Source organism: Perca fluviatilis, chromosome 5, assembly GCF_010015445.1.
Source record: "Perca fluviatilis chromosome 5, GENO_Pfluv_1.0, whole genome shotgun sequence".
NCBI lineage: Eukaryota > Metazoa > Chordata > Actinopteri > Perciformes > Percidae > Perca > Perca fluviatilis.
In genome coordinates, this window is record NC_053116.1 from 20,193,712 (window position 1) to 20,206,581 (window position 12,870).

Below are 12,870 nucleotides of genomic sequence, written 5' to 3' on the forward strand. Positions count from 1 at the left end.
TTTCAATCATAAGCACGAGTCAAAGTGGCACACATGACAAATTTGACACTCTTTATTAGGGATTGACGATTCAGCATTTTTATGGTTATCGGAATAGACTTAAAAGATAAGTCTACAGTTTATACAGTGTAAAATAGCACAAGTAGATATTCAGTATATGTTCATCTTGCACACCAACGTTGTCATGCAGACCCCACTTTGCAGAGCCCTCACGTGGAGTAGTACATTTTGAAAACCCCTTGTGCCATTTACTTTCAGAATAATAGAAGTCAGAAAATCTTTAGTAATGAAGGCCTGAAATCCGCTTAAAGTTTATAAATTTCATGGTCGCCATGCCTTTAATGCCCCTGGACAGTGTAGCGGATAGCATTTTGATAACCCCGACTGCATCTACTCTTAGACAGAGCGTAATCCTCTTTGGCCAATCTAATCAGAGAGACATATGCCAAGTTTGTGTTGGACAGTGATGAGTGGTTTAGTAGCTTTGGAAAGATGATCAGACATAAGCATGGACTGGATTATGTCATCGCTCATCACCAGGAGTGAGGCAGTAATCACTATTTAGGGTTTAATATCATGCTTTACTCTATATTTGACCCTAACTTTGAACCATCAGGAGTTCTGTAGTCCAATGCGGGGACAGCTGAAGTGATGGCCCAGTTTTTTTAATGTTTGGGTTAGGTGGTGAGTTTGATGGGGAAGACATCTCAAGTGTGAGAAAGTGAGTACATGTATATGTACAGTATATATGTGTACATGTACATGAATGCATATAATCCATACGTGAGCAGACATGCACTCATGGATATACATGTGTGAAGAAAAGTGAGTAAAACTTCACACAGACGCACATAGAAGCTCCTCATTCTCCCATTCGTCTCACACACCGAGCCATCCACCCGTTGTGTGGCAATGCACTAAGACAGAGAGCGGCCACCTCCTACTCCTCCTCCTTCTCCCCACCCACCCCAGGGACATTTCCTTCCTTCCTATGTCTCCATTAGATAGAGCGAGAGATGAAGGAGGAGAGAAAGGAGGGAGAAGGGTGAATTGAGAAATGGGTGAATGAGTGCACACACTCAAGATCCTTTTTGACCTCTGTGGTGACTCCTATCCCAGGGAGTCAAGTTATGGAGTCAGTCGTGTGTGTAACCTCTCTGTGGGACCACACACACACACACACACACACACACACACACACACACACACACACACCTATCTGTCAAATTAATAACCCATGGAGAATAAAGCACACACTCATACACATACTTCTTCTAGGCTCAACATTCCTGATGTTAATTGAATCATTCACTCATGTTTTCCTCATAACATATTCTACGTTTTTATTCACATACTACTGTATATCCAACTTTAGCAACAGCAGTTTTCTTCTGCCGACCGAAGCACAATTACACAAGTGAACAACACACTCACACAAGCTGATGATATCCATGGCTACTGTATGCACACCATGCTGTAACTAGGCAACCGGCCTCTGCAGCACAGCATTGTGGGATACCCCTGGGAAGTGTACTGAGAATGTCAACATTGAGGGAGCGTCTACAATAGAACGATACCTTTTAAAACACACAAATTCATTCTTCTTCTTCTCTAGCATTCCCCGGATAGCAGTGGATGTTTTTCAGCTCTCAGCTGTGTGTGATTCATGAGGAGTGTGTGACATTTGTTCTGTGGGAGAATGGTGTTTTTGTTGGATTAAGATGTGTGCCGCTGAAATCAGGAGATGTATGAGTGATACAATCACTCTATTACCATTGATAGCCTTTAAGTGGCTGAATTGTCCAAATGCCTAAGCCAGTGACTCATGCTGTGCATCATCAGAGTAAAACCACCAAAGAGGTGTCATTGTGGAATAACTCCCTCTCTCATTCATACTTACATTTTTGTCTCAGACTAGGAAGCCACACATTGTTTGTATCAGATTGTCGGTCAGTATTTTGGGTGTAAACAGGACATTCAAAGTCATGGTATTGTGTTGGTGCAGCACCAGAGTGAGTGTCACTGTGAGCCTTTCCCCTGTGTGTCATGGTCTGGTATTCATCTGTGTGTCCTGTGGACCCTATGCGTTAGCATGTTAGCGGACATAAGCAAACGTAGCAGGAGTGGCGAGGCGGTGAGGCAGGATATCCCCTCTCTGTCTTACAGATTTCCTCTGCTCCTCTGGCACACATACAGAGATCCTTCCTCACCCCATCCTCTTTCTCCTCCTCCTCTCACTTTCCTCATTGCTTTGTTTTTTGCATTATAATTTCACATTCTTACATGTTTTTCTCCTTTTCCTCACAAGTAGCATCCAGTAGGCTTCTTTCATGGTGTCTGCTCTATCCTGTTCTGACGCACTCCCCTTCTATTCTCAGTTACACTCACTCTTGTTATTTTCTTCTCACTTCTTGGCCCGTTCACGCTTGTCTCATCTTTAGAAAATCTTTTTTCCCTTGTACTTGGGCACAAAAAGGCAAAACAAGACAAACCGAGAGGGAGTGGGTGAAAACAGGGAGTGGGTGAAAATACATGCCATCTGCTTAGTCGAATGGGAATCATTCCTCTTTAAGTTTAAGTTGCTCTGGTACAATTAGTTACATCCAAAGCACCAGTGCTTTCCTCTTCTCTCACAGTACTTTTCCTTTCAAAGCTGGAGACCTTCTGTAACTTTGTAAACATGCATATAATGCGCCACACAGTGTCTGTGTTTGTGTGTCCCACTGGCTACTTCGCATTACTGCTCTGTAGAAATATAGTGGCGAATCTGTTCTTAACTGTTTAGAGATGCTAAGGCAAATTTACTCATGCAAAGTACAGAGACACACTGCCTCTGTCTGTCTGTCTGTCTGTCTGTCTGTCTGTCTGTCTAAAAGTGTCTTTATGCGTGTATGGAACCGTGTTTGCCCGGCATCGTAGCAAATTTCCCATGGCTCTGGCCACTGTGGCAGCCCACAAGCGCGTTCTCACACACACACACACACACACACACACACACACACACACACACACACACACACACACGCATACACACACACACTCACACACACTTCTGTTACTTACAGAATGTGTAAGTTTGCTATGAGATGAATGTGTAGGCTAATATCGAGCACTGGCACTCATCACACTTTACCAGCTTCTCTGATGTCAGGCCAGATTGCTCAGGTAAGTCAGACACCCTCCACAGACAGCATGCTCTGTGTGTGTGGAGAGAGAGAGAGAGAGAGAGAGAGAGAGAGAGAGAGAGAGAGACTTAGCAGAAAGAGAGTGAGAGAATATATGTTTACATCAGCCATATATTAAAGTGATTAGACTGTGGAGCCAGAGAGACGAGTACTGGAACAAACAAGTAGCTGTGTGCTGCCAACACACACTTTACCTGTGTGTATACGTGCTTTCAGGAGCACTGACGCGTGTCTTTGCCCCATGTCCGTCTGTGCGCCACACAGACCTGCCTTGTATGCTGCCACTCTCGTTTGAGTCACCTTAATCCCTCATCAGGGAGGTATTGGAGCTAATGTACAGCACCTATTAGCCTTAAATTACATCCCTTACCCCCCTACTGGCCTGCTACCAGCCCCCAGAGCCCCCATAACTGTCACCACACAGCTCTGGCCTCGATGTGGCATAACCACCTCAACATTGGCCCTTTATTAAAGCTAGCTGCTTCTAATTAATGGCTTTGGCCTTTACACAATAAAACAGCCAATGTAAGTCTGCCACTGAGCTCCTGTATTACACACACTCATTCAAGGCCAGATGGATGTTAGGTTGTCGTTGTGAACGTACATTAATGTGCGTCGTTGTCATTTTTGGGCTCAATTGGCGCCAGTTTGGTTACTGTTGGAAAATGAGCTGTTTTTAAAGTACCTATCTAGTATTGAGTGTGGAATGTGAGCAAACAGAACATCACTTGTTTTTGCTCTGGTTTAGTGTCAACCGATTTATGCAAATGTAACAGAAAATGGGCAATAGCTCAACAGCCTGCTTGTTTAAATACTACTCCTAACAGTTTGAGACCTGATAACATCACAGCTGCAGGCATTGCTGTTTGCATACTGTACATAAGAAAGTGCACTAATGGTATTACATAGAGCACAAACACTCAACCAACTACAAGACCTGTATGCAGACAGGATGCATTAAAGTAACAATGGGCTTTAAGTTCATTTCATGCGCTGTCATCATGATTACCTGTAATGGAAATAAAGACATCAGAAATTATGACATCATAATATTTCTGTGTTACTGTAATGTCCCTCTCTTATCGGATCTCCACCCAGCTCTGTTTGTTACAAGGAATTACAGGAATAGAATTTGTAGGTATTTGAAGCAAAGGATCCGAGATGAGTGAAAAAAGGGAACGATGAAGAGGATGAAGAAGAGTTACTTGTGTGTCCTGTATTGACTGAGATGGGATATCCAGAGCGATGAGATGACGTAGTGACCGTGCCAGAGCTATCCGAATCCCTGGACGGGAGCTTTGGCTTCTCTGAGCCTGTCTCATCAATGTGACACACTCGTAGAGACAGACCCACGCACACACACATACTCAGACACATGCAGGGGAGGAAAGACAAAAATATAGTGACACCAACACTCATTCACACACCCACACATGTACATGTGTGCTTGTTTTAAACAACTGAGATATCGTGATGGTTGTGCTGAATCTATACCCTACAAAACTTAATGGCCTGTGCTTCTATATTAACTGGAAGGGGGGATGGGCGACATACTGTAGGTCCGGAGGAAGGAAGGAAAGGAAGGGAGGAAATGAGAAAAAAGCAATGGAGATGAGGGGAGAGGTAATATGATGCAGGTGGGGAGGGGTGTGATGATCATTTGAGGTCTGTTGGCTACTAATTGAAGCATAATTAGTGACTGACCTATCTGGTTGTGTATTATGGACTGGTAATTGTGGTTCCTGTTTTCTTCTAAGATGATCCTACAGTCATGGCTGTTTTACAGATAATTTGTATCAGCTTAATCATGGGTGGGCCTCTCGTGATTAGAGCACATAAGAAAATCTGAATATGAATGGAGGAATACAGCAGCTAATGTGATTATGAATGATTGAATGTGCATCTGTGTGTGTAGGGGGTCTTTAATCTGGCTGCAATATTTGGCATCTAGGATTATTTGAGTCACACACAGCTGAGCTAATATAATTAATAATATGTTTTTTCTTCTTTTGTTCTTCCTTCCTTCCTCCTTTCTGTATTTATTTATTTTCTTTCTTTCTTCCCTTCATTTCTTCCCTCCTTCCTTCCTTCCTTCCTTTCTTTCTTTCTTCCTTTCTTCCTTCAGTGGTGTTAAGCATAACACAGCATCTGCGGTGCGTGTTTGCGAGAGAGAGATAGAGGATTGGCGGGTGAATTAGCCAGTGGGAGGAGAGAGAGCGAGAGAGAGAGAGAGAGAGAGAGAGAGAGAGAGAGACAACAAGAAAGAAGGAGGGAAGAATAGAGGAGAAAGAGAGGGAGGGTGAATGAGCCAGCGGGGGTAGAGTGAGCAAACCAGCGAGTGTAGGAGAGGTAGAGGGAGGAGAGAAAGAGGAGGGGGGATGTTGCTGCTGCTGCTGCTGCGACTGTTTCTCCTGTCAGTCGGCTGCTGCTTGCCTGGCAAGTGGGACAGAATACAGAGCGAGAGAAGCAGAGAGAGAGAGAAAGAAGCTGGTCAGTGCTGTGTTTTATTCTAGCAGCGCTATTGTGTCACAGGGAAGTGGATTTAGGCACTGGATACAGGTCTGCAGATCCATGGATTACCAGTAGTGAGTAAGGGTGACTGCTACTGCCACTCTACTAACCCACTCGTCATTTTCAACAGAGGGGTAAACCCACAGTCTCACACGGCGGGGAGTCTCGACCCACTGGAGACAGAGAGGGAGGGCAAACCAGACAAACCTCTTGGGAGTTTTTACACCTTTCTTTCTGCCCTTTTCTCCCTCCATTTCTTTCAGCCTGCATGCGTGTATCTCAGAGTGTGCCACTGATGCTGTTGCTTGGCTCTCTGCAGGAGGGATGCTGGAGGCTAATGTGGCTAACATTAGCATGACGGCCAAGCCCAGAGAGCTGGACTTGAGGTCTGCTGCTGTCTCCTGCCAGGAAACTTCAGCCCATGCCATGGCCTCTAGGAAGCCCCCAGCCAAGCCCTCTGCTCTGCCCCAGGGACCTTCACGTCCCTCCGGGTCAGAGCTCAAGGTCTACCGGCCCTCCTCTGGATCCATCCCAATCCCAAATCCTTCTGGTCTCCGCAAGCAGCGATCACTTAACAACTTGTGTGTGCTCACTGATGCTGAGAAGAAGCTGCACCTGTACCAATCTGATACGAGTCGGCCTGGCACTGGCACCAACAAGCCAGGCCTGACTAAGACAGGTCAGGCTGGGGGCGGGAGACAACCACTTTCTCGGACCCTTTCAAAGTCAGAACAGTCTCTTTTTCAGGGGAAGCCCAAACCTTTCTGCTCCCCACCTGTGACTTCTAACGGGAGCAAGCCGAGTCGAATCCCTGCTCCTGGTAAACCACGAGGACCTTATGCTGAGGTCAAGCCCATCAGCAAGGCCTCCGAGGCGGGCCACAGTGTAGACACGGACCCTGCAGACCACCCAACCGAGGCTAACTCCAATGGAGCTGTGAATACTGGGACTAATGGCAAGAAACCAGGCGAGAAGGGGAGATCTGCAGCTCTGGCAGCAGAGGAGAAGAGAGAGAGGAAGGGAATAGAGGGAGAAGATGATAAGAGCTTTCTGAAGGTGGACCCAGAGTTAGTGGTGACAGTTCTGGGAGACCTGGAGCAGCTGCTCTTCAGCCAAATGCTTGGTGAGTCTGCTTTGTTATCCCAATTTTCCACGACACCCCTTAGGACAGGGTACAATTATGTCAACAAGTTAACAACAGTTGATTTTATTCAGTGGACATCGAATACCATCCTCTCCTCTCCTCTCCTCTCCTCTCCTCTCCTCTCCTCTCCTCTCCTCTCCTCTCCTCTTTATACCCAAACTGTTTCCTCCAGCTCTGACTGTAGCTCCAGCATCAACAGTGAATTTTAAATGAGTTCAGTGACTATTGCAGCAGAGCATAATGTCAGTGTGTTTTTCTAAGTGATTTCACTTTACGATGGTGAGAGCCCTCGCTCTGTACACGTAGGTGGTGAAAATCCCTATGTTTACATCACTGTAGGCAGCAGTCTAAATGCTTTGTTTTTATGTGTAAATTTGATTTATGTTGTATGTATCGGTGTGAATGTGTGTATGGATGTATACTAGCTCTGTGTGCTCCCATGAAGCAGCTGAAGTAAGCAGTTCCATAGGGCTGACATTGTTTTGTTGTTGATTCATTAGCTAGCACTCAAGTGTTTTGTCCTCGTCTCATCTGACCCACTGCCACAGTGAGCTAGATATATATTAACCTATAAAATGCTTCCCTACTACTTCTCTCATTATATTTTATCTCACATGTTCTGTCTCTACAACCCTTTTGGCAGGGGAGCATATTTTTAAAATGTAAAGCAGTATGCATGATATAATGTTGAGATCCGCAGCCTCAGCATTTCCTGGCTCATGCCAAAATCAGCCATTCGTTAATAAAGGCCGTGTGAGTGGGACTAGTGGGGTGTGTGTTTTCAGTCGGTAAATAAAACGGCTGCATATTGAGTCAGGCTCCGGTCACAGTGGGCCACATATTTAGCCTTGCACCACTCCCTCACCCCCCCTTCAACCCCTCCCTCCCACCTCCCCTCCAGTTCCATTGATCTCCGGGCCACTGACAGATGGTCACTATCCACCCTTCCCCCCCCCCACACACACACACACACACCTCTCCCTCCTGTTACCGGGGGCAACGTGTGGGAGGAGGGAGGGGAATCTGAGGGGCGGGGTGGTGGCATGGGCAGGTAGTTAGCGTGCTCCCATTCACACAAACACACACACAGCACTATGAATACACACTGTCACACACATTGGGGGCGAATGTAATGGGACACATAGTATATTCAAAGTTTTAGCTCATGGGGGTGTATTGCGAGAACGATGACTGAGTTTGTGACTAACAGTTCAAACCAGGGTATAAATCTGCACCTAACATCCATTATTCATTCATACACACACACACACACACACTTTGTTTTTCTCTCTCTATCTATTGCTCATTCTCTTTTCATCCCTCCCTCTCGGCAGGAGCAGATAGCATCAGAGAGTGAGAGAGATGGGAGAGAATAGTGTAGCGGGTCGTTATATCTGGCTTGATGGGAGGAAATAATTTTCCATCATCAAACCTCTCCGTCTTCTCCTTTCTCTCCTTAATTCCTCTTTCTCTCTTCTCCAGCTCGACTCCTGCAGCACTGTGACATTGCCCCTGCAGTCCTATATGTGTGTGTTTATGTATTATACATGGTGTGTGTAGTGTGTATCTCTGTGTGACCTTGTTCCAGTCCTTGTTGTAATGTTGCTGGCCACACCTACGCCACGCAGCCAGGTAGGGAGGAGGGAGCTGAGGATGGAAAAAAACAGATAGAAAGAAAGTAGAGGGTAAGAATTGAGATTTATAGGAGAAAATTAATAGGGCTTAGACTTCACTCACAGAGGAAGATAAATGAGAGACGGAGAAAGACCAAGAGAAAGAGAGAGACACTGGAGTGAAATAATGGTAAAAGCCAATGACCTAACTCTACCTGGCATCCCAAGTGTTGCTTTGGGTCATTACAGTCTTCCACAAGCTGCCAGAGGTGTATCATTGAAACCACAGCAGGTGTGTAGGATAGTTGTGTGAGTACACTCATATATATGTGTGTGTGTGTGTGTGTGTGTGTGTGTGTGTGTGTGTGTGTGTGTGTGTGTGTGTGTGTGTGTGTGTGTGTGTGTGTGTGTGTGTGTGTGTGTGTGTGTGTGTGTGTGTGTGTGTGTGTGTGTTAGGGGGAGGTTAATTGTAACTTGCCCTGTAGCTTGCTGCTGTGGGCTCATCTTTTATCGTATCTGCTTCTCCATTTCCGATGGGACACGCAGCTAATTGGTTTGTGCTCCGTGTGCTCTGTCATAGGAAGATAGATTATGGATGTTTACTGAATCATTCCCAGTGATCCACTCCCCCCTTCCCATATACAGTCCCACCTTCCCCCCATCTGCTTCCTACATACATGAAAGTGACGTGTCATTGTACAATATGGTATTATATCGTGAAAAATCAACCTTAAAGGGACAGTTCAAACCAAATTCAAATACACATATTTTTCGTCCTTCTGTACCTGTAGTGCTGTTTATCAATCTAGTTTTCCAGTTTTAGAGATATTGGCCGTAGAGATGTCTGCCTTCTCTCAAATATAATGGAACTAGATGGCTTGTGGTGCTCAAAGCACCAATACAATACAATTGAAAAATTTAACAGCAATGTCTCTTTCCAGAAATCATGACGTGGTTACTCAAGATAATCCACAGACCTGGTTATGAACAGCTTCATGTAGGAACTATTTTATTCTACATGAAATTAGCCAGTCCTATATTGAGTGACTGGGTCATGATTTCTGGAAAGAGACATTGCTGTTGAGTTTTCAACTTCAAAGTATTTTTTGGGGCACCACAAGCCAAGTGCCATCTAGTTCCATTATAATGGAGAGAAGGCAGACATCTCTAGGGCAGGATATCTCCAACACTGGGCAACTCACACCAAAACAATCTAGATTGATAAATGCCACTATAGGTAAGAGGAAAAATTGTATTTAAAAATTTTGGGGTGAACTGTCCCTTTAACTCTATCATAGCATGTTGTTATGAAAGCTACATGTTAGAAGTTGACTATGTTAGCTACAGGGAGTAAAATATGGGCCTGTGTCTTGAACATGTTATGTTGTGTGACCGCTAGAACCATGCACTGTGACACTGTCCTTTTGAGATTGGCCAACAATATAGTAGCAAAGATAATCGAGAATGCCACTGAGGTCTAATCTGGATGTATAACCCAAGATCATCAGCTATGCACTTAAAAGGGATAACCGACTCCACACACACACACACGCACACACACACACACACACACACACACACACACACACACACACACACACACACACACACACACACACACACACACATCAAGGTTAAGCCTATATGTGTATCTTGCGAGGTGGTTTAGGATTAGTTTCAGTATAATCAGTTTTTCTTTAATCGGACATACATGTTTTACCTCCGAAGAGATGATGAGCTTTTCATTAATTGGATTTAGAGAATTACTTGACTTGTATGTCTATGGGCAGCAGCTCTGGACTAGTGGTAATTCTCCCAAATGCAGCATGTTTTATAAGATATCTTGTTAACAATATTAGCATCAAGGTTAGACCCAGGGAATGATAAACTCTGTAAATTCTGCCAATAAAATGAGCTGACCTGAATGGCAGCTAGTAAAGAATATACTGCCAGGGTAATCTAAAGCACTGAACATCAGATGTTTGCCACTAATGACACCTCCCGGTCCCATCCAGCACCCGTAATGAGTTGTATGCAAGAGGGTAAGCTCCCTAAAGCAGTGGCCTTTCCTAGCATAGGGCAGGCTCAGTTTAGAGAGAATCCAGTCTAAAGACACCAACAAGCATCCAGATTAGGCATGGCATAAAGATAATGAGAAGATTCTGCCTCCATTCCACTAATCACAGATCTATCACCCTGGAAAAGGCCGGCTATCAAGACTAAAATGAATTACAGATTTAAGCCCAAAGGACATCTGTTTGGATGGAGATTTAGGTATTTGGGGGAATTTTACATTATTAAGGATCGGATAGAAAATATAGATTTAGGTTAGAAGATTGGAGATCTTGTGTGGTTTTTGGTGTTGGCTGAGCTGAACATAGGGTGTCATTTACATGTGACCATGAAGGCTCAGCAGAAGAGAAGTACAGTAAATAACACTCAGTGACACATGAATGCTCATAAAAGTAGCCTTGACTACCAACGTGCTTGTTATTTTAGTGTGACATTGTATTGTGTGTGTGTGTGTGTGTGTGTGTGTGTGTGTGTGTGTGTGTGTGTGTGTGTGTGTGTGTGTGTGTGTGGATGTTTGTGTGGTTGATGGCTACTCGTGGGAGACGATGCATCCTCGTCAGCTGTCTGCGGAACAATAAACCCTACAGAGAAATTGACAAAGCCTAAAAAGGAAGACACACACAAGACAGACGCGCACACACACACACACACACACACACACACACACACACACACACACACACACACACACACACACACCCACACAATCCTGTTCAAGAGAACTTAACAGCACTGCAGGAAATAACAACAAAGCAGCTGCAGCTTTAAATGTCCAAAGCTAAATGTGTGCCACATTTAGTCACTGATATCCTCTCCTGTCTATACCCTGTGTTATTCTTTTTGGCAGTCACATGGTATTTTTCATACTCAGTCCCTCCTTTGTGATAGCAGTGCTGAGTCTCTAATGTGATGCGGGTGCGGCCAGAGTGGCTGGTTCCACCCCGGGCTTTGCTGACTGAGGGATTCAGGGCAGTCGTCCTCCCAATGAGGAGGTGGTGACAAGCTGAATAAACGCAAACGCCCAAGGAAGATGAGGAATAAAGCATCCCTCCAATTCTCTTTCCCTCTCACTCCCTGTCTTCTTCTCTTTCAACTCTGATTTGAGTTGACGGGTAGCAGTGTTCTCTCACCAGTCAGACAGCAGAGAGGATATTTATTTTGTGTATTTCAGGAGGACAGAGGACATGTTGTGTGACAGGGATTTTGTTACCAGGAGTATTCATTGACAGAGAGTTTTTTGCACATATGGTTGCATGTATGATGCATGGTGCATTTTTTCCATTGTTGTCCATTTGTGTGTGTGTGTGTGTGTGTGTGTGTGTGTGTGTGTGTGTGTGTGTGTGTGTGTGTGTGTGTGTGTGTGTGTGTGTGTGTGTGTGTGTGTGTGTGTGTGTGTGTGTGTGTGTGTGTGTGTGTGTGTGTGTGTATACAATGTTTTGTGGTCAGTCTCTAAGGACTTAATGCAGGAGCCGTTGCATTAGTGCTGTCTGCTTCCTGACATCCTCCTCCTAAATCATATTAGTACACTCTGTGTTTTTGTCTCATCAGGTCTTACATAACACACACGCACGCACACACGCTGCTTATCACTGAAAAACAAGCAAGTTATTGTTATTATAGTTACTGTTACGACTAATTTATAATACACTATTTATTTGCAGCCATCAGTGTGACAGTTGCAGGACTGTATTTGTTGATGTTTGTATTAATGTTTGAAAGATTTACATGCTTATTGATGTCACTGGAGCGCTCACACTTACACTCAACTTAACTACAATGAGTGTCACGGGAAAATTACCCCTAAATTGCTACCGGATAAAACATCTGTGCAAGTGCTGAGCTTGAATATCTTGATGAAATAGGCCAGATGAATAAAGAAATGATATGCTAAAATGATCCAGACCATAAACAGTCTTGCCCACCTGGCAACAATACATGCATTTGTCATATAAGGGGTCTTATATGATGACATTCGTTCAGTTTCTATTTTTGGTTCAGATATTTTCTTACTAATCTTACCAGGCAATAACAGAAACCTGCACATTTTACTCATAAAATAAACGGATACTGATATGATACACTTAATACTTTTGTGTGTAGTGTGAGAGAAAGAGGGAGATAAAGAAAGACAGAAGGAGAATTATGTAGTCTGCCTTGTGATGAGGAATGCTTAGTATTCATCTATTTCTGTTCTATTTGTGTTTTCTGTCTCAGATAAAAGTGCCTTTTGTTACTGATGTAGCTATTGGCATGTTGTAGGAAACGGAAACAGACACATACATCTGACTGAGTCTTATGACAGTAGAGTGGTTAGCTTACATCAGTGACAGTGCTAATGCAGTGT

General features: G+C 44.3%; 1 protein-coding gene across 10 annotated transcripts in view; it reads left to right on the top strand.

Moving 5' to 3' along the window:
- Window positions 1-12,870, top strand: part of LOC120558875 (neuron navigator 1-like) — a 97,151-nt gene that overhangs the window by 19,555 nt on the left and 64,726 nt on the right. For 9 of the 10 annotated variants that reach the window (XM_039800193.1, XM_039800191.1, XM_039800197.1 and 6 more), the window contains exon 5: window positions 6,016-6,819. The exons of the other annotated variant lie outside the window; for it this stretch is intronic. In XM_039800193.1, the coding sequence (XP_039656127.1) occupies window positions 6,016-6,819 (804 nt within the window). The remainder of the gene's footprint in view (window positions 1-6,015; window positions 6,820-12,870) is intronic. 10 annotated transcript variants of the gene reach the window in all.